Source organism: Anomaloglossus baeobatrachus, chromosome 5 (assembly GCF_048569485.1).
Source record: "Anomaloglossus baeobatrachus isolate aAnoBae1 chromosome 5, aAnoBae1.hap1, whole genome shotgun sequence".
NCBI classification, from domain to species: Eukaryota; Metazoa; Chordata; class Amphibia; order Anura; family Aromobatidae; genus Anomaloglossus; species Anomaloglossus baeobatrachus.
In genome coordinates this window covers 562,243,492-562,266,146 of record NC_134357.1, presented here as the reverse complement: position 1 = coordinate 562,266,146, position 22,655 = coordinate 562,243,492, and the positions used below count along the sequence as shown (strand labels likewise).

Below are 22,655 nucleotides of genomic sequence, written 5' to 3'. Positions count from 1 at the left end.
TCGGGGTTCGGGAATCGTCAGGACCGGTTGGCGAGACAGGAGCGACTCTACAAGAGAGATAGGTAAGTATGGCACAAGACACAAGGAGACCTGACTCCTAGCTTAGCAAACACGAAGAACAGGCCCCGCCCACTTGGAAAGGATCCCCCTATATACCCTGTACCTGATTCCTCAATATCCTGTTGGAGGACACTGGCCCTTTAAGAGAGGGTCAATGACCGCGCGCGCGCCCTAATGCGCATGCGCGAGGCCTGGGTGCCAGAAGCCAGAGCAGGGAGCGGTGCACAGGAGGCAGGAGTGCCGGGCTGGCTCAGCGTTGCCGATGGGCACCGGGAGCTGGGACCGGGCTGCCTGGAGACCGCAGGTGATGGGGCATGGAGGCTGTGGAGCGGGGGACCAGGAAACATGGCACGGGAGTGACGGAGCGTGACCTGAGAGCGGGGAAGCGTGGCAGGGGAGCCGGTGAGCATGGCAGGGGGGCCGGGAAGCATGGCAGGGGAGCCGGTGAGCGTGACAGTACCCCCTCCCCCACGCCCCCCTCCCCGCAACCGGGACAGGAAGGCACGTATCAGGGGAGTACCCACATTCTCCCGGGGTTCCCAGGACCTATCCTCAGGACCATACCCAGCCCAGACCACCAGGAAGAACTGTCGGCCCCGCACGGTCTTCATGGCCACGATATCCCTTACCGCATAGATGTCATCATCAGCAATAGGAGGAGGAGCAGAACCGGCAGCAGCGGAGAAGGGACCAAGGACAACCGGCTTGAGCAGGGAGACGTGGAAGGAGTTGGGGATTCTCATCGTGGCCGGGAGCTGCAGCTTGTAGGAGACCTCATTTATTTTGCTGATGACTTTAAACGGCCCGATGTAGCGAGGACCCAGCTTGTATGATGGTAGCTTCAATCGGACGTATTTGGAAGCAAGCCAGACCAGATCTCCTGGAGAGAAACACGGAGGATCCAGACGCCTCTTGTCTGCGTGTCTCTTCATCCGCAGGGAAGCACGTCCAAGGGACGTCTTGACAGAGTCCCAAATTGTTGTAAAGTCACCGACTACAGCATCAGCAGCAGGGACATCCGAGGAAGAAGATACAGGTAATGGGACGGAAGGCTGAAGTCCGTAAACGTCATGGAAGGGAGAGCTGGAGGAGGACTCACTGACGTGGTGGTTATGGGAGAATTCAGCCCAAGGAAGGAGCGTGGACCAGTCGTCGTGATGGGTGTTAACGTAGTGACGCAAGAAAGAGGTCAGGATCTGATTGACTCGTTCCACTTGGCCATTCAACTGAGGATGGTAGGCTGAAGAAAAGTCCAGAGCCACTCCCAGATGTTTGCAGAGGGCCCTCCAGAAGCGGGAGGTAAACTGAGTTCCTCTGTTGGACACAATGTGTGATGGAAAGCCATGCAACCGGAAGATGTGCTGTATGTAGGTGTCAGCGAGTTCCTGGGCAGAGGGCAGTCCAGCCATAGGGACGAAATGAGCCATTTTGGAGAACCGATCCACCACGACCCATATGACTGTGTGTCCGGCGGACAAGGGCAAGTCTGTAATAAAGTCCATTGCAATGTGTTGCCACGGAACGGAGGGAATTGGCAGAGGCAGAAGGCGACCATATGGCAGGTGTTTGGGCGTCTTGTTCCGGGCACAAGAGGAGCAGGCTGAGACAAAAGATGCGGCGTCCGTGCGAAGGGATGGCCACCAGTAGTGACGTACAATTGTACTCCATGTTCTCTTCTGACCAGCATGGCCGGCTATTTTCGAGGCATGACCCCAATGCAACACTTTTTGTCTGTCAGTCTCAGAGACATAGGTCTTCCCGGGCGGTATCTGGGCCAGGGTGACAGGGGCCACCGGAATGATTTTACTTGGGCAGATGATGGGCTGGGATGTCTCCTCCTCCTGTTACATGGGCACGAATGACCTGGACAAGGCATCTGCTCGCACATTCTTATCCGCGGGCCGAAAATGGAGCTGAAAATCGAACCTGGCAAAGAACAAGGACCACCTGGCTTGTCGTGGGTTCAGTCGCTGAGCAGACCGCAGGTATTCCAGGTTCTTGTGGTCCGTGTAAATGATCACGGGGTACACTGCTCCCTCCAGAAGGTAGCGCCATTCCTCCAGAGCCAGTTTGACTGCTAATAGCTCTCGGTCACCGACGGTGTAGTTGCGTTCAGGCGCTGAGAAGCTCTTGGAGTAGAAACCGCAAGTAACCATCTTCCCGGAGGAGGACTTCTGCATGAGCACTGCTCCGGCTCCAGAGGAGGAGGCATCCACCTCCAAGGTGAACTGTTGTCGGTTTAACTCAGGACGGTGGAGCACAGGAGAGGAAGCAAATGCCTGTTTCAGGGAGCCAAACGCGGCGTCGGCCGCAGGTGACCAGTCCTTTGGATTAGCCCCCTTCTTGGTCAAGGCGGAGAGAGGCGCAGTCAGGTCAGAGAAGTGAGGGATGAACTGACGGTAATACTTTGCAAATCCAAGAAAGCGTTGGATTGCCTTCAGTCCAGAAGGAGGGGGCCAGTTGAGAATGGAAGAGACCTTCTCTGGGTCCATCTGCAGACCGGTATCGGAGATTATGTAACCCAGGAAGGGAAGAGAAGACTGCTCGAACACACACTTCTCGTACTTGGCGTACAGACGATTCTCTCTCAGTCTTTGTAGTACCAGCTGCACGTTCTCTCTGTGGGTCTGGAGGTCCGGAGAGAAGACCAGGATGTCATCCAGATACACCACCACACAGACGTAGAGAAGGTCCCGGAACACGTCGTTCACCAATTCTTGAAAGACTGCTGGTGCGTTACACAGGCCGAAGGGCATCACACAGTATTCGTAGTGCCCATCGCGAGTATTGAATGCGGTCTTCCATTCGTCCCCAGAGCGGATGCGGACCAGGTTGTAGGAACCCCGAAGATCCAACTTGGTAAACACACGAGCTCCTCTAAGCCGATCAAACAATTCAGGGATGAGCGGCAGGGGGTATTTATTTTTTACGGTGATTTGGTTCAATCCCCGGTAGTCAATGCATGGGCGCAGGTCGCCCTCTTTCTTCTTAACGAAGAAGAAGCCTGCTCCAGCAGGAGAGGAGGATCTCCGGATGAATCCCCTTGTCAGGTTCTCAGTGATGTAGGCAGACATGGCCCTTGTTTCAGCAGGGGACAAAGGATATATCCGTCCTCGAGGTGGTGTAGTTCCCGGGAGTAGGTCGATGGCACAGTCGTAAGGACGATGTGGCGGCAGTACCTCTGACTCCTTTTTATCAAAGACGTCCGCGAAGGACCAATAGGCCGAAGGCAGTCCTGGTAGGGACTCCGGAACCGGAAGTCGTCGGATGGGCTGTATGGACTTCAGGCAGTTCTCGTGGCAAGAGGAGCCCCATCGGGTAATTTCACCAGTACGCCAGCTGACCGACGGTTCGTGTGTCCGTAACCAGGGGAGTCCCAGCAGGATTTGATGAGACATGTGTGGGAGGACATAGAGAGTGATGTTCTCGGTGTGCAGGGCACCGATACGTAGTTCTACTGGCTTGGTGATCCACGAGATGGTGTCAGAGAGGGGTCTCCCATCTACAGAGGCAATCACGAGGGGTTTGTCGAGTGGAGCAACCGGCACCTGGTACTTGTCCACCATGGCCTGCTGGATGAAATTGCCTGCTGCCCCGGAATCGAGGTACGCCTCGGCCGTGAACCGCGTCTCTCCCGTTGTCACTTGAACGGTCCACGTAACCGGGTCTGAGAGAGTCCCAGCACCTAGGGTGGCCTCTCCTACCAACTCTAGGCTTTGGAGTTTCCCGGCCTCTCTGGACAGGAACGTAGCAGGTGTGTGCCCTCTCCGCAGTAGAAGCAGAGACCCTTAGCGAGCCGTTCTGCTCGGCGTTGTTCGGACTGCCTCAGACGGTCAATCTGCATGGGTTCGTGGACAGAGACGCCAGACGATGCCGACTGAGGTACGACGGGCTTCTGCGGAGGAGAGGAATGCCGTATCGGACGTCTCTCGCGGGACACCTCTTTGGATCGTTCCTGGAATCTGAGGTCCACGCGGGTGGCTAGTGCAATTAGGGCATCCAGTGTGGAAGGAACATCGCGGCCTGCCTGCTCGTCCTTAATACGACTGGAGAGTCCTTCCCAGAAGGCGGCGGTGAGGGCTTCATTGTTCCACCCCAATTCTGAGGCCAAGGTGCGAAAGCGGATGGCATACTGCCCCACCGTCATGGTCCCCTGCCTTGTCTGATGAGTGATGAGGCGGATGCGGCGGCACGCCCGGGTTCGTCAAAGGTGGTTCTAAACGCCTGCAGGAAGTCCTGGATGTTAACAGTTACAGGGTCCTCTCTCTCCCACAAGGGGTTCATCCAGGCCAGTGCCTCACCCTCCAGATGGGACATCACAAACGCCACCTTGGCTTGGTCGGAGGCAAACAGGTGCAGAAGCAGCTTAAAGTGGAGGGAGCACTGATTTAAGAATCCTCTGCAGGTCTTAGGATCTCCGGCATAGCGGGGTGGAGAGGCCAAGCGGAGTTTAGAAGCTTCCGAGGTAGCCGCCATGGGAACTGTGGCCGTGGACTGTGCTGTAGAAGCCTGAGATGCCAGGGACGTGGCAGTTGCTTGCAGCGTGTTCAGGCGGGTATCCACCGAGGACATGAAGGCCAGCATGCGGGACTGGGTCTCGCGCTGTCGTCCGAGTTCCTGCTGCAAGTTGCCCAGCTGGGCCGCTAGTGCTTCGGCGGGATCCATGGCCTGTTCTTACTGTTAGGACCAGGTGGACGGGCAGGCCCAGGAGGTGGATCCACTGGGCTGAACACCTCACCGAGGGCAAGGTGCCCGGTTGCCGGAGCACTACGGGTAGCAGGACAGTCCGTTCAGAGGAGTGGAGTGAAGAAGTCCCTGGGACCACGGAGTCTCTGAAGGTAGTCCGGGTGACGGAGCTCAGGTTCGGAGGCCGAGATGACGTCAGGCAGAATCCGGAACCAACGGAGCGAGAAGGTGGGTCACCACACGGATCCAGGGATCGGAGATGGTAGGGACTGACGGGATGGCAGACAGTCACCGTTCGGGGTTCGGGAATCGTCAGGACCGGTTGGCGAGACAGGAGCGACTCTACAAGAGAGATAGGTAAGTATGGCACAAGACACAAGGAGACCTGACTCCTAGCTTAGCAAACACGTAGAACAGGCCCCGCCCACTTGGAAAGGATCCCCCTATATACCCTGTACCTGATTCCTCAATATCCTGTTGGAGGACACTGGCCCTTTAAGAGAGGGTCAATGACCGCGCGCGCGCCCTAATGCGCATGCGCGAGGCCCGGGTGCCAGAAGCCAGAGCAGGGAGCGGTGCACAGGAGGCAGGAGTGCCGGGCTGGCTCAGCGTTGCCGATGGGCGCCGGGAGCGGGGACCGGGCTGCCTGGAGACCGCAGGTGATGGGGCATGGAGGCTGTGGAGCGGGGGACCGGGAAACATGGCACGGGAGTGACGGAGCGTGACCTGAGAGCGGGGAAGCGTGGCAGGGGAGCCGGTGAGCATGGCAGGGGGACCGGGAAGCATGGCAGGGGAGCCGGTGAGCGTGACACATGCGTTATCGTCCGATAGCTCCAATCAGTTCTAGGGCTTGTGATGATGCCGTTGCCTAGCTCCATAAATTCAGAACATGAAGATGTCTTCATCCCTTTATGAGTAATAAGTCTGAATTGCTGATAAACAGAATTTAATTTTCAAATAAAATATTTTCTACATTCTGGATATGAAAGAGGCTTTTCATGTTCTGTATGTGAGCTCTTTAATGTTTAATAAGAGTTGTTTTGAAAGAAAAGCATTTCACACAGTCTCAACATAGATCTGGTTTATTACCTATGTGACTTGTTTTATGTTTAACCAAATATGGTTTACACACAAAAGTTTTCCCACTGTCTGAACATGAATATGGCTTCACCCCCATGTGAGTTTGTTAGAGAAGCCATTTTGTCTTGGTCTTCAGTCAGTTCACAAGTTCGTTATATTCGTGCACATATGAGTTTTTGACCGGTTATGCAACCAGGAATGAGTAATTGATGTTCTATTCCACATCTGCTATTTGCTATGGTAATCACTATGTCCCTTAGAATTGTTATTCTTTTTAAGTATGTACTCCTCTTGGAATACGCTGTTTGTATTACAAGGTTTGATTGATCACATCCCTTAAAAGCTTTTTGTTATGATAAACTATATCTCTTTTGGCCTTGAGACATTATACTTCCTTATGTGGTAATATCTTCTTTGGAGCCTGAAAATGACTATATTTGGTATCTATCTAAAGTTGTGTAACCATATCACATGTCTCATATTGCGTAATCAACTTGAAAGGTATAAGAACCTTCCTTTATTCACTATTAAATCAGAGTATTTGATACACTATGGACGTGTCCTGTCTTGGTGTGTTAAGCGTTACTCTCAGAATCGGCCGATCCGTCCCAGCTACCTGAGAGGAAACAAGAGCCCGGCTTTAACAGTTTGGAGGCACCCAGCGATCCCCATGACTGGGACCAAGACTTTCCCCTTTCAATCCGTCTAGGACTGAACACAGCAATCTTCCTCGCTTGAACAGAAAATACTAACATCAAACCTAGGTAAGTTGATCTTTTTGATCTCAAAGTATTTTCTCTTCAAGAGGGGGTAGAAGGCACGAGTCAGTCTCCGGGGGATATAAACAGGAAACTCGCAAATCCTCAGGTAGCCTTTATGTTTATTGTTTGTTTGTCTTGTCCTATATGCTGAAAACAAAGTTGTACTTTTTGTAAGTAATACTGCTAAAAGTTTTTCCTTTCTTCTTCTGTCTTCTTTCTTTATCTATTTAACAATACTAACCCACTAACTAATAATATAATACTTGGCTACTTCTTATTACCTTTTCAATCTGATATATTATAATTGAAGTGGGGTTTTTTTTGTTTTTAGGTGATAATATTCTATCACTTTCCCCTGTATAGTCAGAGACTTACAGGGCAAAGTGAGGGGGAGAATAGAGACTGCAGCGTTGTGACCTTATGACCCATCCTCGCTGTGCAGAGCTCTTGGAATTGGAATGCCGCGTATTAACTGAGTTAGAAGTATGTCATTTGTTTCTAGATGGGCAGAAATAGAAAACCTAGTCTAGTATATATTAATAACAGTTGTTTTACATCTCTGATGTTTAGAGGTATGGTTTGAGCTGCATATGATTTGTGAACATTATCTTTGCTTAGTAACATTGTGTTGTATGAAGGTAAAGTTGCAATAGAAGATATATAGAAAGTTATTGAGGACTGGGAATGAGAGGTGATCCACTGGATTACACTCTCTGGGAGTCAGCCCTAGTAACGGGGCCAGAAGGATGGACTTGTGTGTGTGGAGAACAAAATCCTGATTGGCGTGAATATTGTGCTGCCTGTGGCAGACCAAGACCACGAAAACGAGCAGGATCTTGTGTCCCCAGCATAAGATCAGGGCATGGGATCAGAATCAATATTGAAGACAATGAAACACACACCCTGTACCATGGGCGGACTCAGGAATAGAAGTGTCAGCATCAGATGATTCTGATGCACATGAGGAATATATAGCTATTGCAATTGGAGTTGCGTTGCATTTGTTTGTGTGTCTTTACTTGCTTAGACAATGGTATATTAGGATTCAAACAGAAAGGAAATGAAAAGCTGGTTTGATTACCTTGAAAGATAGGGGTTCACCGTTGACTGCTAGCAGGTGAATACTGAATTCAAACGTAAGGGAATTAGTAGCTAGCGGACATAAGTCAACAGCTCGAACTGCTAGCCAGGGGATCGCTACCCTTTGGGCGGTTCAGTGGATAGTGTGATACAGTGAGGGGTCGCTACCCTTGAACTAAAACACTATGGGAACCAGTCTTACCAGACATTCTACTAAGTCAAACAGTATTGATCAAAGATTCAAAATGATTGACTTGGTGAGAATGGAAAATGGAGAGAAAGCAGTTAAAAACAGCGCGAAGATACTGAAAAAGGCGGGGATGCCTAAGACAGGTTGTTTAGATTTTTGCCGGTGGCAGCAGTTCGGCCGAGAGAATTACCAATGGATTCAGAAGCACGGATACCAGGCTCAGGTGGCAGCATGGATCCGGACTTCTGAACGTCATCATCCTCTTATAAATGACCATGACGATGAGGATAGACCTAAGGTATCAGAGGAGAAGTTTATTGATATATTGTGTTCAGAAATGTTTCAAGGGCAAGATGAAAATGTAGACAAATATCATACTCGATGTGTTTCCCTTTTTACAGATCATGGTTATGACTTAAAGCACTCTAAAGAAAGAATGCTCTTTAAGGGTATATTTAAGGAGGGGTTAAGGGGGGAGCTTAGAAAAGAAGTAGTAAAAACATGTGTAGAATATTCATATGTACCTCTTGAACAATCACTGCACATGATAAGAGCTATAGAGGATAAGATGTTGAAAAAGAGACAAAAGAAAGCTCAGAAACCAACCCCTGTAATGGTGAACATACACTCAAGAGCATTTGATAATGCGGTAAAAAAATCAGTGGAAGGATTACAGACTGAGCGTAGAATGGATAAGATGCCAGACTTTGATGAGTGTAAAGAAAAGGGATTGTGTTTTGGATGTGGAAGAAGGGGGCACTATAAACGAGATTGTCACAGGATAAGGAGGAGAGGACAACAAGGGGAGGTACAGAGAAAGGGAGTACTTGATAGAACAGACCTAGGTTGCAATCATAAAAACAACAGACTGGGACTAGGAAATAGGCATCCCCCAAGGAAAGCAAATAATTAGGGTCAAACCTGTAGATGGCCCCTCAGGCACTGCACAGGTAACCCTTCCCACTAGCAAAAATATAGATAGTATAATAGATATGAGAGTAAGTTCCGTACAGTAATTAAGAAACAAGAAATGCCGGAACAGTTCATTATAAAAAAATGGAATAACTGTTACAGGACCATTGTCGGAATTTATGCTTGTTGTGATGATGTCTTTGATTCAAATAGATGAAAGCAAGCTGGATGAGAACCATCATCGAAAGTAGAAGGTATCTTTATGTTTATGTATAAGACAATTAAAATATCCCCTGAGCAGAAAGCAGAATGGAAGCCATCACAAAACAGGTAGAAAATTATCTAAAAGAAGGAATTATAGGTTATACAGAATTGAAACGATTGGTGAGTTGGGGAATGTCATTCCTTCAGCGTCAGAGAAAATGCAGCCAACTATTTCATGTGCTGGCAGCATGTAACAGGAACAAAACCCTATCAGCAGAACTCTAAAAGCAAAAGAGGGGTTTGAGATGCTGAAGAGTGACATTCTCTGTGGATTCATAATTCCCTCTGCACCGGCACTGGAAGATCTCTCATTTTATTTGTTTTGTTATAAGTTAGGGAGAAACACCATCTAGTGAGATATATATATATATATATATATATATATATATATATATATATATATATATATATATATATATATATATATATATATATATATATATATATATTCCAGTGGTGGTTGCCTGTGCAAAAGAAAGTATGTTAATGTTAATTTGGTAATACACCTTAGAAATACAGGCACTATACTCAGTGTAGTAATTATTACTTCAAGTCAAGCACAGACAAATCTGACAAATATTTATTAATGAACTGACTAGCATGGTGCAAGGTAGCTCTAATCATAATATTCAATCCAGCTACTTTGTTATTCGACACAGATGATAAATGAAGTTTAGAGACAATTGTTTGTATATTGTATATTTGTCCAGCAAAAAGTTTTGAGTGAATAAATATACAAAAGGGGGGGGAAAGGAGGTTATCTATTATATACTCTAGTAGTGTAGTGGCGCTTCCCTTGTAATAGTCATTATGAAACATATCTGTTAACTAGAATATGAAAATATAGTTGTTTAGTTCAGCATTTTGACCATATAAAGTATAAATGCTGAAGACTATTGACTGGTTGGAGATAATGTTATAAGAATGATATGATGACATATTTTTTAGTTTTGTTTTTACAGATGATTGGTCGTTTCTGCACTGGAAATGCTATGGTTTACACAGCACGAGATAATTAAAATTTAAACCACTCCCTTCTTACCTATATTAGTACAGAAGGCAGTGATGATGAGGCCCACTCTGAATGGGAAAAGCAGAACTGGGTAAGATGGTTAAAAATATAAGCGATAGATCTTTACTGAGTGTCAACTGAAATGAAAAACTGTAGAATACGTATGAGCCCGAATGTTCTCCTGTTGTTGCTCTCCTGTTATTAAATAAGCCAGGTGCAATGAAGAAAAAGTCTAGACCTGAGCTGACAGTGATGGAGCTAAAAGAGATGCTTGCACAGGTGTAGTTAACAAAGAAACAATAACCGGACCTAGAGTTGAGAGTTTTCCATCTTTCCCTGTACAGACTACCTTGGTGGCTCCTGTCACGTCCGTGACATCTGCCACTCCTTGTGTTCTTAAATCCCTACAGGTACAAGAAATTCAACGAGGAGTGGAGATAGAGACGCAGGAAGCCCAGCTGACTGAGGTCTGTGGATACAGGGCGGTAATATTTCTCTGCCATAAGCTCTCTTCTTATTGATGGTCCAGGTAACCAATGAATTAATAAGGAATTCTCTGTGAAAAACGGATATTAGTGTGTGTCTTAAGAGACAAGGTATGGGTGACACCAGAATTTAGTCCAGATTTACCCAGACTTGTAAGACACATGCCCAAAATAGTGTAAGAAGGAAAACTGTAAAGTTCATAGAAATATACCCTGCATTGGCTCTTCCCATCTCAGAGACCGCAGATAAATTATAGTGATATACCATGAGCAGGTGTTATGTAAGTTTGTGCGTGTTCTGTAGATTTCTTTCCAGATTTGGTCAGAGGCAATCCAGTGCAGAAAATGATATGTTATTGCTAGAAAAGCACATGATAGAAATTGTATATATAAAAATATTTATAAAAATAAAGGGTACAAAGTGCAATTTTTGTTCACAGATTCAGTAAGATACAGTAATCAGACGTGCAATTTTTGATATATAAATGATTGATTAAACATGTAATACCATGTAATAAACAGTTGGTTTCAGTTTCATTCCAGATCCTTCCAATCTGGCACACATTCTCTGAAGTTTGGGGGACTGGGTGACGGTCTGGAGGCGTGTGGGGGGAAACTTGGATCTGCACCAAGTCCAACTTAGTACACCAACCTCAGTAAAAGTCCATGCATCCCACTGCAAGAGGGTTCACAAAGATTAAAGAAATTACATTAGGGAAGTATTGTGTATTGCTTCTCTTTCTATATGTTGTTTCCCTTTTAGGAAAAAACAGTGGGATGAGTCACCTAAACAGTGGGACAATAAATTTGTAATGTATCATGACTATATATCAATATCATGCCTTGTTTTTGTAACCCCCATACCCAATCAAATGCTAAAAGATAGTTTTGAGATAAGAAGTTATGCCCCAAAATAGAATTCGTATTGTACCAGACCTCCTTGTATATCCCTACAAAGATACATACATGAAACAAACTGGACCAGAGCCTATAGATTCGAACATGGTGACACTGATACTTGTGCAAATCGCAGTGCAATATATATGAGCGAAGAAGTTGAAGAAGGGCAATTGGGTGATGGAGCAGCAGAAATGTCAATAGCTATTGATAAAGAGCCATACTGTGTGCCCTTTCAATTTTATAGAATAGTTACCACTGACTTAGAAGATTCTTGGTGTTTGTATGATGAGACTTTGCGATTTGTATCAGTAGTAATGGCGTTACTAAGTGAATATCAGTTTGAACTTCCAAAAGGTATTTACATCGTTTGTGGGGAAAAAGCTTATAGATGGATCCCAAAGGGGGCGGAGGGAACCTGTACATTGGCTAGATTGGAACCTGCAACATGGGTATGGAGTGAGGATGATTTCCCATATAAAAATATTCCTCAACACATGCTTGCAAAACGTGATACTGATGCAAAATCTAGTAAACAGACACAGAAGCATTTGTTTAGTACACCATGGTACATGCAGGCAGGAATAGTACTGACAGGTCCATTAGGAATAATGTTGGGACCAATGAGAAATGCCCAAATGATTCAAGAACTAGGAGATATTTTTGATAATGTCACTGATCTATTATTTGATGCCATAAATATAGAATCAGCCTACACAAAACAGCTCATCATCATTACCAATCAACATTCTATGGTACTTGATTATCTCACTGCTTCTAGTGGAGGTTTCTGTCAGGTGGTGGGACCTTCATGTTGTCACTTCATAAACCCTGAAGGACTGATGCAGGTTACACATGATATAAGACTTAAAAAGGGATTTAAGGAAGCCAATGCATTGAGTGAACTACCCTTCCCTGAATGGCTTTCATGGTTAAACATACTGAATTTATTCAAAAAGGTGGGTGGATGGATCACAGGGATAATACACTATGTTATTCAAAGAGCGTTTATAATATTAGTAATTGCAGTATTGGTAAAATTGTTTGTAATGCTTGTAAAGAAAATTCTAGGAGCTAATTGTAACTGTTTTTCAGGAAAATACGAACCCAAAAAGGGAAAAGCTATTGATAATGAATCCCTCCAAATTAAAGTAATGATGACCATAACAACCACAAAGCGATGCAGATGTATGATGCGACAAAGATACCCTGGTGGACTTAACCGACTGTGCCTACTGTGGAAGTCCTATAGAATCGATTGACCACGAGATACAAGAACATCAGCAGAAAAAGAACTTTAATACTGTGTAAAACACCATAAAGTGTGTGATATATAAACACACTATAAGGACTACACAAAACATATATATCACATTTATATAGTGAATAAACTGGTAGAATATATACATATAGCCATAAGTATATTCCCCTCTAGGATCAGTAGATAGGATGGGTATAGGGAAATGTAGGCCGATCCCACAGAGCACGTTTGAATGGCAGGACCCCATGATGCGCGTAGGGAAAGCCTAGTGTATTGTGAAGTTGGACAAGTCTCTGCGGTCTACCCTATAGGAAGGGACAGATGAGATAGAACATAATTAATCAAAAGAGGGGAATTGTAAGAGAAGCCATTTTGTCTTGGTCTTCAGTCAGTTCACAAGCTCGTTATATTCGTGCACATATGAGTTTTTGACCGGTTATGCAACCAGGAATGAGTAATTGATGTTCTATTCCACATCTGCTATTTGCTATGGTAATCACTAAGTCCCTTAGAATTGTTATTCTTTTTAAGTATGTACTCCTCTTGGAATACGCTGTTTGTATTACAAGGTTTGATTGATCACATCCCTTAAAAGCTTTTTGTTATGATAAACTATATCTCTTTTGGCCTTGAGACATTATACTTCCTTATGTGGTAATATCTTCTTTGGAGCCTGAAAATGACTATATTTGGTATCTATCTAAAGTTGTGTAATCATATCACATGTCTCATATTGCGTAATCAACTTGAAAGGTATAAGAACCTTCCTTTATTCACTATTAAATCAGAGTATTTGATACACTACGGACGTGTCCTGTCTTGGTGTGTTAAGCGTTACTCTCAGAATCGGCCGATCCGTCCCAGCTACCTGAGAGGAAACAAGAGCCCGGCTTTAACAAGTTCTCTGATGTCTAACAAGAGTTGATTTATCTGCAAAACATTTCCCACACTCTGAACATGAAAATGGCTTCTCCCCTGTGTGAGTTCTCAGATGTATAAGAACATTTGATTTGTGATTAAAATGTTTCCCACACTCTGAACATGAAAATGGCTTCTCCCCTGTGTGAATTCTCAGATGCTTAACAAAATTTGATTTATGATTAAAGTCTTTCCCACACTCTAAACATGGAAATGGCTTCTCCCCTGTGTGAGTTCTCTGATGTTTAATGAGAGTTGATTTATCTGCAAAACATTTCCCACACTCTGAACATGAAAATGGTTTCTCCCCTGTGTGAATTCTATGATGTATAACAAGAGTTGATTTCTTTGTAAAACATTTTCCACATTCTGGACATGGATATGGCTTCTCCCCTGTGTGAATTCTCTTATGTACAATAAGGTTTGAGTGATCATTAAAATATTTCCCACACTCTGAACATGAAAACGTCTTCTTTCCTTTGGTAGTTCTAACATCCCTTCTACTACTTTTATTTTCCTTAATTGTTTGTGATGATTCAGAAGATAGAACCTGTTTTAAAGGAACAGATGATAGAACTTTGTTGTGAAGCACCGAGGGTACAGGTGGGATAACACAATGTTCTTCATATGTGTCTTGTAGTACATCAAGATTATATGATTGAAAGTCTGGTGTCAGAAGTCTCTTTGATCTCCTAATATAGTCATCTGCAAAAAATAACACTTATTACTTTTTCAATAATATAATCTTGGAAAAACACATTTTTTAACAATACAAAATGTCCATTGAAATTGCAAGTTATGTTGCAAAATTTGAATATCACTAAGGTATTTGTGACAAAACAGATCACATTCTAATTAAAGACCACAAAGCAAAGACCACTAGATAATGATATCCAGCCACCAGGATCGGCTCTAGCAGTTTTCCAATTCAGTGTGAATTCAGCATCTTCCTAGGTTCATGTCTCAGAGTGTCGGTCACCATTATTTTGTAGTAAAAACCTCAGTGGAGAATCATAAATAAAGCCTGTCAATCAGTAGTATTAGAAAAAGGCTCCATAAGTCAGTGACTATCTGTGGCAGATCCTGAATTTTTCATACTCATGAGAAATTCTGTACCTGCCGCTGAGCGGGAGTGACCTACAAAGCCTTGTTTTGACAATGAAGCTCCATAGGAATCAATGGGCGCCGTGGGTTATTACACCATTGAATTACGTTGGAACTTCAAGGATTTCTGTTTAAATGAAAAATTGGTGAATGAGGGAGTGTGGGGAGTCTTTATTCAGAAAACTAATTTTTTTTCCTGTAAAAATAAGAACAGAGGGCACTCACCGTATATAAGCAGTAGAAAACTTATGTTTATTTGTTACATGGAGCAGGCATAAAAACAGGACGGAGGGAAGAGGGACTGACCACACAAGGACGACAGCTGTTTCGCACCGGCAACCAGCGCTTTGACAAGTCCCACTGAATTATACTGGACCTGGGTATTTTGGGGGTTAATTAAGGGGTGAAAGAGGGTGTTATTTTGTATTGTATTTCAAACAAAGGATTTTTTTTGGTGTTTGTGTTTATTTCTTTTCACTTACAGATTAGTAATGGGAGATCTCATAGACACCTCCCATTACTAATCTAAGGCTGAGTGGAAGCTGTGGGCTGTTATTAACCAATGATTACCCCAGTTGCCACTGCACCAGGGCACTTGGGATGAGTTGGGTAAAGTTCCGGGATTCTCACATCTAATGAATGAGACAATCCTGGGGAGCTGCAGTCTGCTATTTTTAGGCTGAGGGGCCAATAAGCATGGGTCTCCTCACCCTGAGACTACCAGCCTCCAGCTTTTAGGCTATCTTATGGTTGGGTATCAAAATTGGGGGGAGGACCACACATTTTTTTAAATTATTTATTTAAAAATTTAAAAAAAAAGGAGCAGGTGGTTCCTCTTCTTTTAAAACATAGCCAAGATAAGCAAACAGCTGGGGGCTGCAGCCTGTAGTCACACCAAGTGGCCATGTAAAATTACTGCTCGCTGTGAGTTTCAGGCAGAGACTGAGTGAGCCACGTGATCAGCAGTGACGTCACTCCGGTGATTTGCGGTTGCAAGTGGAGGACCGTGGGAACCTCTTCTACCTTATATTAATAATATACTGTATTTTGTTCATTCTTTTTAATCCAACATTGTAGCAGCTGCTGAAGGAGACGAATCTGTGACTTCTCTGCATTTAGTGGTCACTACTCACCTGGGCGGTTATCTGTAGGAATCTCCTCTTTACTCTGCTCATCACCCCTCACATATGTCTCTGTAGTATTAATATGGGTCAGATCTTCACCCTGAAACAAATATTATAAAAATCACAGACAGATGGAGAAGTCTCATCTATGATCAGCTCTAATCCTGCCATCTCCACCGTTCTCATTACACAAGTATAAAACATATAATACTGGTGGATAAAACTAGACTGAGCACAAGACCTTCACAGCCGTCTACACATCATAGCGAGATTTCATGGCACCTTCTCTCCATCTACCTGATGATCCTGAGGAACATTGGGATCTTCTTGTTCACAGTCCTGTGGGAGAAGAGGACGGGGACATCTCTCTGGTGTTGTCCTCTTACTGGATAGAACTGGAGGAGACACATACAGGGACTGAATTAATTCCTTACATACAGATAATTATAGGCCGTGTGTATTTAGTCCTGTCTATTACCTGGTGATGTGAGGGGCTGGGGATCCTCCTTCATGATGTCCTTGTACAGATCTTTGTGTCCTTCTAAATACTCCCACTCCTCCATGGAGAAATAGATGGTGACGTCCTGACACCTTATAGGAACCTGACATATACAATGATACTGTCACCCCCGATCCCTTCATAGCGTTACTGTATAATGTCCCAGCATTACCAGCAGTGTCACCTCTCCAGTCAGCAGCTCAATCATCCTGTAAGTGAGTTCTAGGATCTTCTGGTCATTGATGTCCTCATGTATCGGGGGATGAAGTGGAGGCCCCGTGATTGGGCTCAGGGGTCTTTCCCATCCCTCAGACACAGGGGCGTGACAGCGCTCACTAGAGGTCTTCTTCACTACTATGTAATCCTGGTTATGGAGAGACACAATAAGAAATCTCACTACAGACATTTCCAGAGTCCTCACCTCTCCAGTTCTTGACCATTGAGGAAGGATTCTCCAGTCGTGCTGTATGTGTGTTACCCACCAATACCATCTGTAAATAATACACGAACTGCATGTGACTTGGTTTAAAATTGGCCACAGCAGCCTTTATTACCTATTATTTACATACTAACACAAGGGGGCGCCGTCCAACGGGCGACCCCAACAAATAACAATAGGTAACACAGTAACCAATACAGTAAATATACAACCCTGAGTAGGCCCAGTCCAGGAACCACTTCTCACCCCAGTATCCCTGGCCGCAACACACCGACCCAGAGATGAGGTATTAATCACCTACGGATTAACCCCCCAACTTTGCAGAACCCCGTGCCTGCAACATCCCGGAACCTGGAGCCACCATACCAAGATGGTGTCTCTCTGTCCAGTTACCATTGCCTTCAACCGCCTCTGGACCAGACCTACCCCCCGCTGCTGTGACAAAGAAACAACCCAGACCAAATTCCCCTCGGCATTAAACACAAGGGAGGGTGGGCGGGGATCGTTCCATATCCGGAAGTCAAGAGAGAGGGGGTAAGTCAAAGTCCTTTACTTACACCCCTCAACTGTCCCACCTCTTCCTCCAGGGAACTCCTCTTACCCACCAATCCCTTTACTCTGCCTTATAAACAAACCATTCCTGTTTCCATTAACCCCATCACTCCTTCCCTTCCCTCTAGTCATGTCGCCCCTCCACCCTATGGGTTCCATGGCTTTCTTGACCATTGAGGAAGGATTCTCCAGTCGTGCTGTATGTGTGTTACCCACCAATACCATCTGTAAATAATACACGAACTGCATGTGACTTGGTTTAAAATTGGCCACAGCAGCCTTTATTACCTATTATTTACATACTAACACAAGGGGGCGCCGTCCAACGGGCGACCCCAACAAATAACAATAGGTAACACAGTAACCAATACAGTAAATATACAACCCTGAGTAGGCCCAGTCCAGGAACCACTTCTCACCCCAGTATCCCTGGCCGCAACACACCGACCCAGAGATGAGGTATTAATCACCTACGGATTAACCCCCCAACTTTGCAGAACCCCGTGCCTGCAACATCCCGGAACCTGGAGCCACCATACCAAGATGGTGTCTCTCTGTCCAGTTACCATTGCCTTCAACCGCCTCTGGACCAGACCTACCCCCCGCCACAGGACAGGGCACGTGACTCCTTACGTGGCCTGGACCCGCCACACACCAAAAGCTTGTACCACACCTCCACGCAATCCCAGCGTCCACAAAACAGCACCAAGCACGTGAAGATGCACCCCCATCGCATCCCCGAAACCACCAGTTCAGCGCCACCAACTTTTGGCGCCCCCCCCCCCAATAAGACTCGATTGATACTGCCTATCGCACGAGCCACACGCCATTCCAACCTGGTCACACTTTCAAAACTACCCCACGATTAAGCTCAGGTATGTCTTACACAATGCAACAACCAACAATTTTTTTTTTTTTTTTTTTTTTTAAAACATTCATAAATAACTTCTCGAGATACCAAATCGCTGCCTCCAATTTACTGGACCAGTACCATCGACCCGTCCAGACCCAACTGGCAACATTCAGGCGAGCCTCAGACCGTCGAGGCCCCGAGAACCAACGAATGCCCAAATATCCAAATGAGGCACACCCTCACCACCAAAACCCAGGGGTTATAAACCCACAGATAGCACCAACCTGTTACGCCAACCCATTCCACTCCCAAAAGACTCAAATGCCCCCATTGCCTTAACCCGATAACAACTGAGGCCAAACGTAACACCGAAACAAGAGGACTCCCACCTCCCAATACTTCTCACAACCCCTTTTCTGAGCCCACCGAGGGGCCTCCGTGGCAGCCCAATCCAGAAGGAATACGACCCATAGTATTCCGGGCGCCCACCCCCGCCACCTGCAATCAAGTCTGCAGCACTGCCACAAAATGGTACCTTAACAAACGCGACACAATAATGAGCCTGGGCGCCCTCACAACATAATTCCGCACCCGGGACCGCGTATAACAACACCAACCTTCACCACCCGCCTAATCTAATTCGGTGAGCGACAAAGCCGGCGCTCAACCCACTGCACCACCTCGGACACATCCTCCAACATCCAACCTCCGCTCTTGACCGTAGATGGGCTGACCAACCCCACAATCTCAAAGCCCCCCAAAAGGCTAACACAAACCGTTTTGGACAAGGGAAACAAAAACCCGCTCGTGCTCAGATGAACATAGCCGCCACAAACCACTCACCAAACGCTGCCACAAAACAACGGAGACGGACCCTTGTATCCCGCTCCCTCACACCCTTACGACCAAACCCTTCAAGGCCTGCCGCGCCCTAAGATCCTGCGAAAACATCTCTCCACATCTAATCCTTAACAAGACAGCCACAGCCGCCACCCTCTGCTCCACTGCGGACGCCGGCCTAGCAGCCTGAAAACCGTTACTCACCACTGCCAACGCCACCATCAAATACTCCACCGGGCCTTCCTCACACATTGTCCCAAACGTTATCCGCGCCACCCATACTTCTGAATATCAGCCCCAAATAACCTCAGTCACTGGGCACCGAGCCGCTCCCCAACACAGCCACACCAGACTCCACAAGCCCTCCGGACACACCGTGCCCACCTCGTCTGCTACCCGGCCTCAACTCCCGAGACCTGCAGAACTGGAAGGAAACACAGCAGCTGCTATTCCCTTGGCGAACCCCAGTACTGGTTGCGCCACGCATAACATTTTTTTTTTTAAAACACATCCAATTGAGAAACCAACTGTCGCAAGTACGCCACCCTTGGCCCCAGGATTAGCAAACCAACTATTAATCGAATTCTCCACCAACTGATAGCCAGAATGACAACACACCTTCCTCTTGGAAAAAACTGCCAACCTCCACCACCCAACCACTACCACCGATTGGAAGCGCTACCCCACAATGCCCAACCAGAAAACAACTGGACCCGCTGCCTCCGAGTACCGCAGCTACGTTCCATCAGGTAGCACCTTACCCAGACACAATCCGCGGCCACTAAATCGACGTAAGAAAAAACCTCCTACACCATCAGATCATCATTGATCTCCCTCGTGACCACACACAAAGGATCCGATGGCTGCACCCTTGGCGCAGCCATCGCCAGCCGTCCAGCAGACACGCACCCCAGCGGCGTAACTCTGCACCCGTGGTTCGACCGCCCCTGCAAAGACTGCACCGCCTGAAACCGCACCGTCTTAGCTGACCTAACTGCCTCTATCGCAGCCCATAGGACCACACCATTACCCACGAATCCTACCCCTCTGAACATAACATCAAACTTTATCCCCACAAACCGTATCACTGGCGTTGGACCCTCAGTCTTCGCCTGCGCCAACAGGCCCAAAAGAGTATCCACCACCATCTGTAATAAAACAATCAACCTCAACGAATCATCAACCCGCCAACCCGATGTAAAGAGAATCAACCTATAATGAATAAGAGGTGTAAGCTGGGACACACCACGCACAAACCACTCCACCAAGAAATAACCGCCTCCAAAGGAACATAAAATGGGACAACAACCCATTAGCACCCACCGATCAACATAATAATAACTCCCCTCCCCACCGCAGCACCAGAACTGCTAGCTAGCAGGGTGGACCAGTAACAACCTAAATGCCGCCTCCAAATTCGCCTTTGCCATCAATGCTCCCCGGCTCACCGCCTTTACCAAATCCCACCCTCTGTCAAACGACACATAATAAACCGCCGACAATTCTGGAGCCAAGCAGGCATACACCGATGACTCCTCCAGATAAGATACGTTTTGAACAAGCCGAAATATATACATCTATATACGGCTCATTTCCGGCACTACCCCCCAACAGAGAAACCCAATCGTGACAAGGAGGGCCCCGAATGGCCCACCCATCCTGCCCAACACCACTTCCTGACCCCTCTTTCCACTGACAACCACCAGGTGTCCCCTAGCCCAGCGCAACTTCCAATAAGGAGGCAAAGATCCACCAATATAAATAGAATGACGCAGAATTACTATGTTCCTTACCACAACCCAACACTTATGCTTAAGACAACCGTCCGCGCCAAATCTGCACCACCCATCCTTCTATTCCCCCCAAAAAACCCTCATCGTCCGTGTCGCCGGGGTTCCAAGCCCCGAACAGCCAACTACCCCCCAAAAGGGGGGGGGGGGCTGACTAGGAGCCGCCATCCACTGCAGCCATAAGGATGTGCCCGTATGATCCTACCGCATACTGGCACGCAACACCTTCCCTTGCTGAAATTACTCGGCGTACTGAAGCCAGACTAAACCGCCATATGACCTAACAAGCCACCCCAAATGGATCCATATAACCGAACCATGCCGAACCAATTACCCAATTCCTTCCCCCGATACCCTTGCCAAAAACGCAAATGCCCGCAGCCACGTTGCAAATGTACGAGGGTGAGCCTCCACCGGCGCTCCCCTCCCTCTACTTATCCTTCCTGGAATCACTTGGCTTAACCTAATCCAGGTGAAACTGTTCCCGGGGGAGCAGCGAAACTATTGCTACACGTTCCCCATTCAAATCTTATCCCTCACATCCTCCAGCAAGTGAGCCCCTCCAGCGGGCCTTTGAAGCACCCATACCTCTCACACTTGGCCACTGTCAGCCAGACGCACCACCTCATCCCCCTCTTCGTTCCTCACCACTCACTCTGTCACAGCCCTTGCCGCCTCTGCCCGAAAATGCTCCCCTGCCGCCTCATGCGCCCTCACTCTGCCTGCCGCACCTGCGCCTACTAACCACCGATCCCGTCCATGCCGCCGGCGGTGCATGCGCACTCTCCACAACCGTATCCACCACTTCAGTAAACCCCATACCTGGTCAAAACACCAACCCACTCGGCGCTGCCGTGTCCGCAGCCGCCCCCCCCCAGCCCTGCCAAATCCACGGCCGTCTCACCCGACCGCGACCCGGCATATCCTGGAATAAAAATCACGCCATCCGGACGTCTGATTCATCCGTCGCTGCTTCCTCCTCCTCCTCGCTGGAGCCGATCGCCTCTGGCTCATGTAATGCAGACGCCGCCGAAGCGCTGCCACCACCACGGCCGTCCTCCTGGTACGCCGCGTGGGCACCATCCTCCAAGCTCCATCTTCTATCCCGCGGCGACAACCCCGGAAACCGTCCCGTCCTACGGGCTGCCACCGCGGGCCTTATCTTCTGGCCTGACCCCCCCTTGCTACCTGCAAGGACAGGGGGTACCTGTGGCCCGACCCGCTGCCAGCAGACTCCCATCCAGAGCCGCCAGCCTCCTGCCCTCCTGGGCCCAGAAGGCATCCGTCCGCCGGGCCCTCCCCCCCTTGGGGGAGACCGCCGCTGCCGGGAGCTGCACGCCTGCTCTGGGTGACCAGGCGGGGACCGCAGGGCCCCCGCCGTCACCCCCACGTACCGACGCCTCCCGGGCATCCGTCGCACCATGCTCGCCTGCCCTGGTGCCGGACCCCTTGCTGGCTGCAGCCCCCCGGCCCCCCCCCCTCCACCCGCGGGGGGGGGGTAACGCTGGCCTCCGTCCTCGCCGGGTGCTCTCCTGGCCAGGAGCCGCCGCATCCAGCCCTCCTGGGCCCCATGAAAGCCTCTGTCCGCTGGGCCCTCCCCCTCCTGGGGGAGACCGCCGCGGCCGGGAGCTGCAACCTGATCTGGGTGACCAAGCAGGAACTGCAGGGCCCCTGCCGTCACCCCCACTCACCGACGCTTCCTGGGCACCCGTCGCCCCAGGCCCGCCTGCCCTGGTGCCGGACCCACCACTGGCTGCAGCTCCGCGGCCCCCCCCCCCCCGCCTTCCGCGAGGGGTAAAGCTGGCCTCTGTCACCGCCGGGCGCTCTCCCCGTCCGGGAGCCGCCGCA

At 47.8% G+C, this 22,655-nt stretch overlaps 1 protein-coding gene across 1 annotated transcript in view; it reads right to left on the bottom strand.

The window, feature by feature from the left end:
• Positions 1-22,655, bottom strand: part of LOC142313021 (uncharacterized) — a gene marked incomplete at its 5' end in the record, with an annotated part of 144,984 nt that overhangs the window by 45,261 nt on the left and 77,068 nt on the right. The window contains 7 exon segments of the mRNA XM_075352007.1: positions 11,039-11,206; positions 11,395-11,480; positions 13,586-14,311; positions 15,844-15,934; positions 16,132-16,229; positions 16,313-16,436; positions 16,506-16,697. Coding sequence (XP_075208122.1) covers positions 11,039-11,206; positions 11,395-11,480; positions 13,586-14,311; positions 15,844-15,934; positions 16,132-16,229; positions 16,313-16,436; positions 16,506-16,697 — 1,485 coding nt within the window.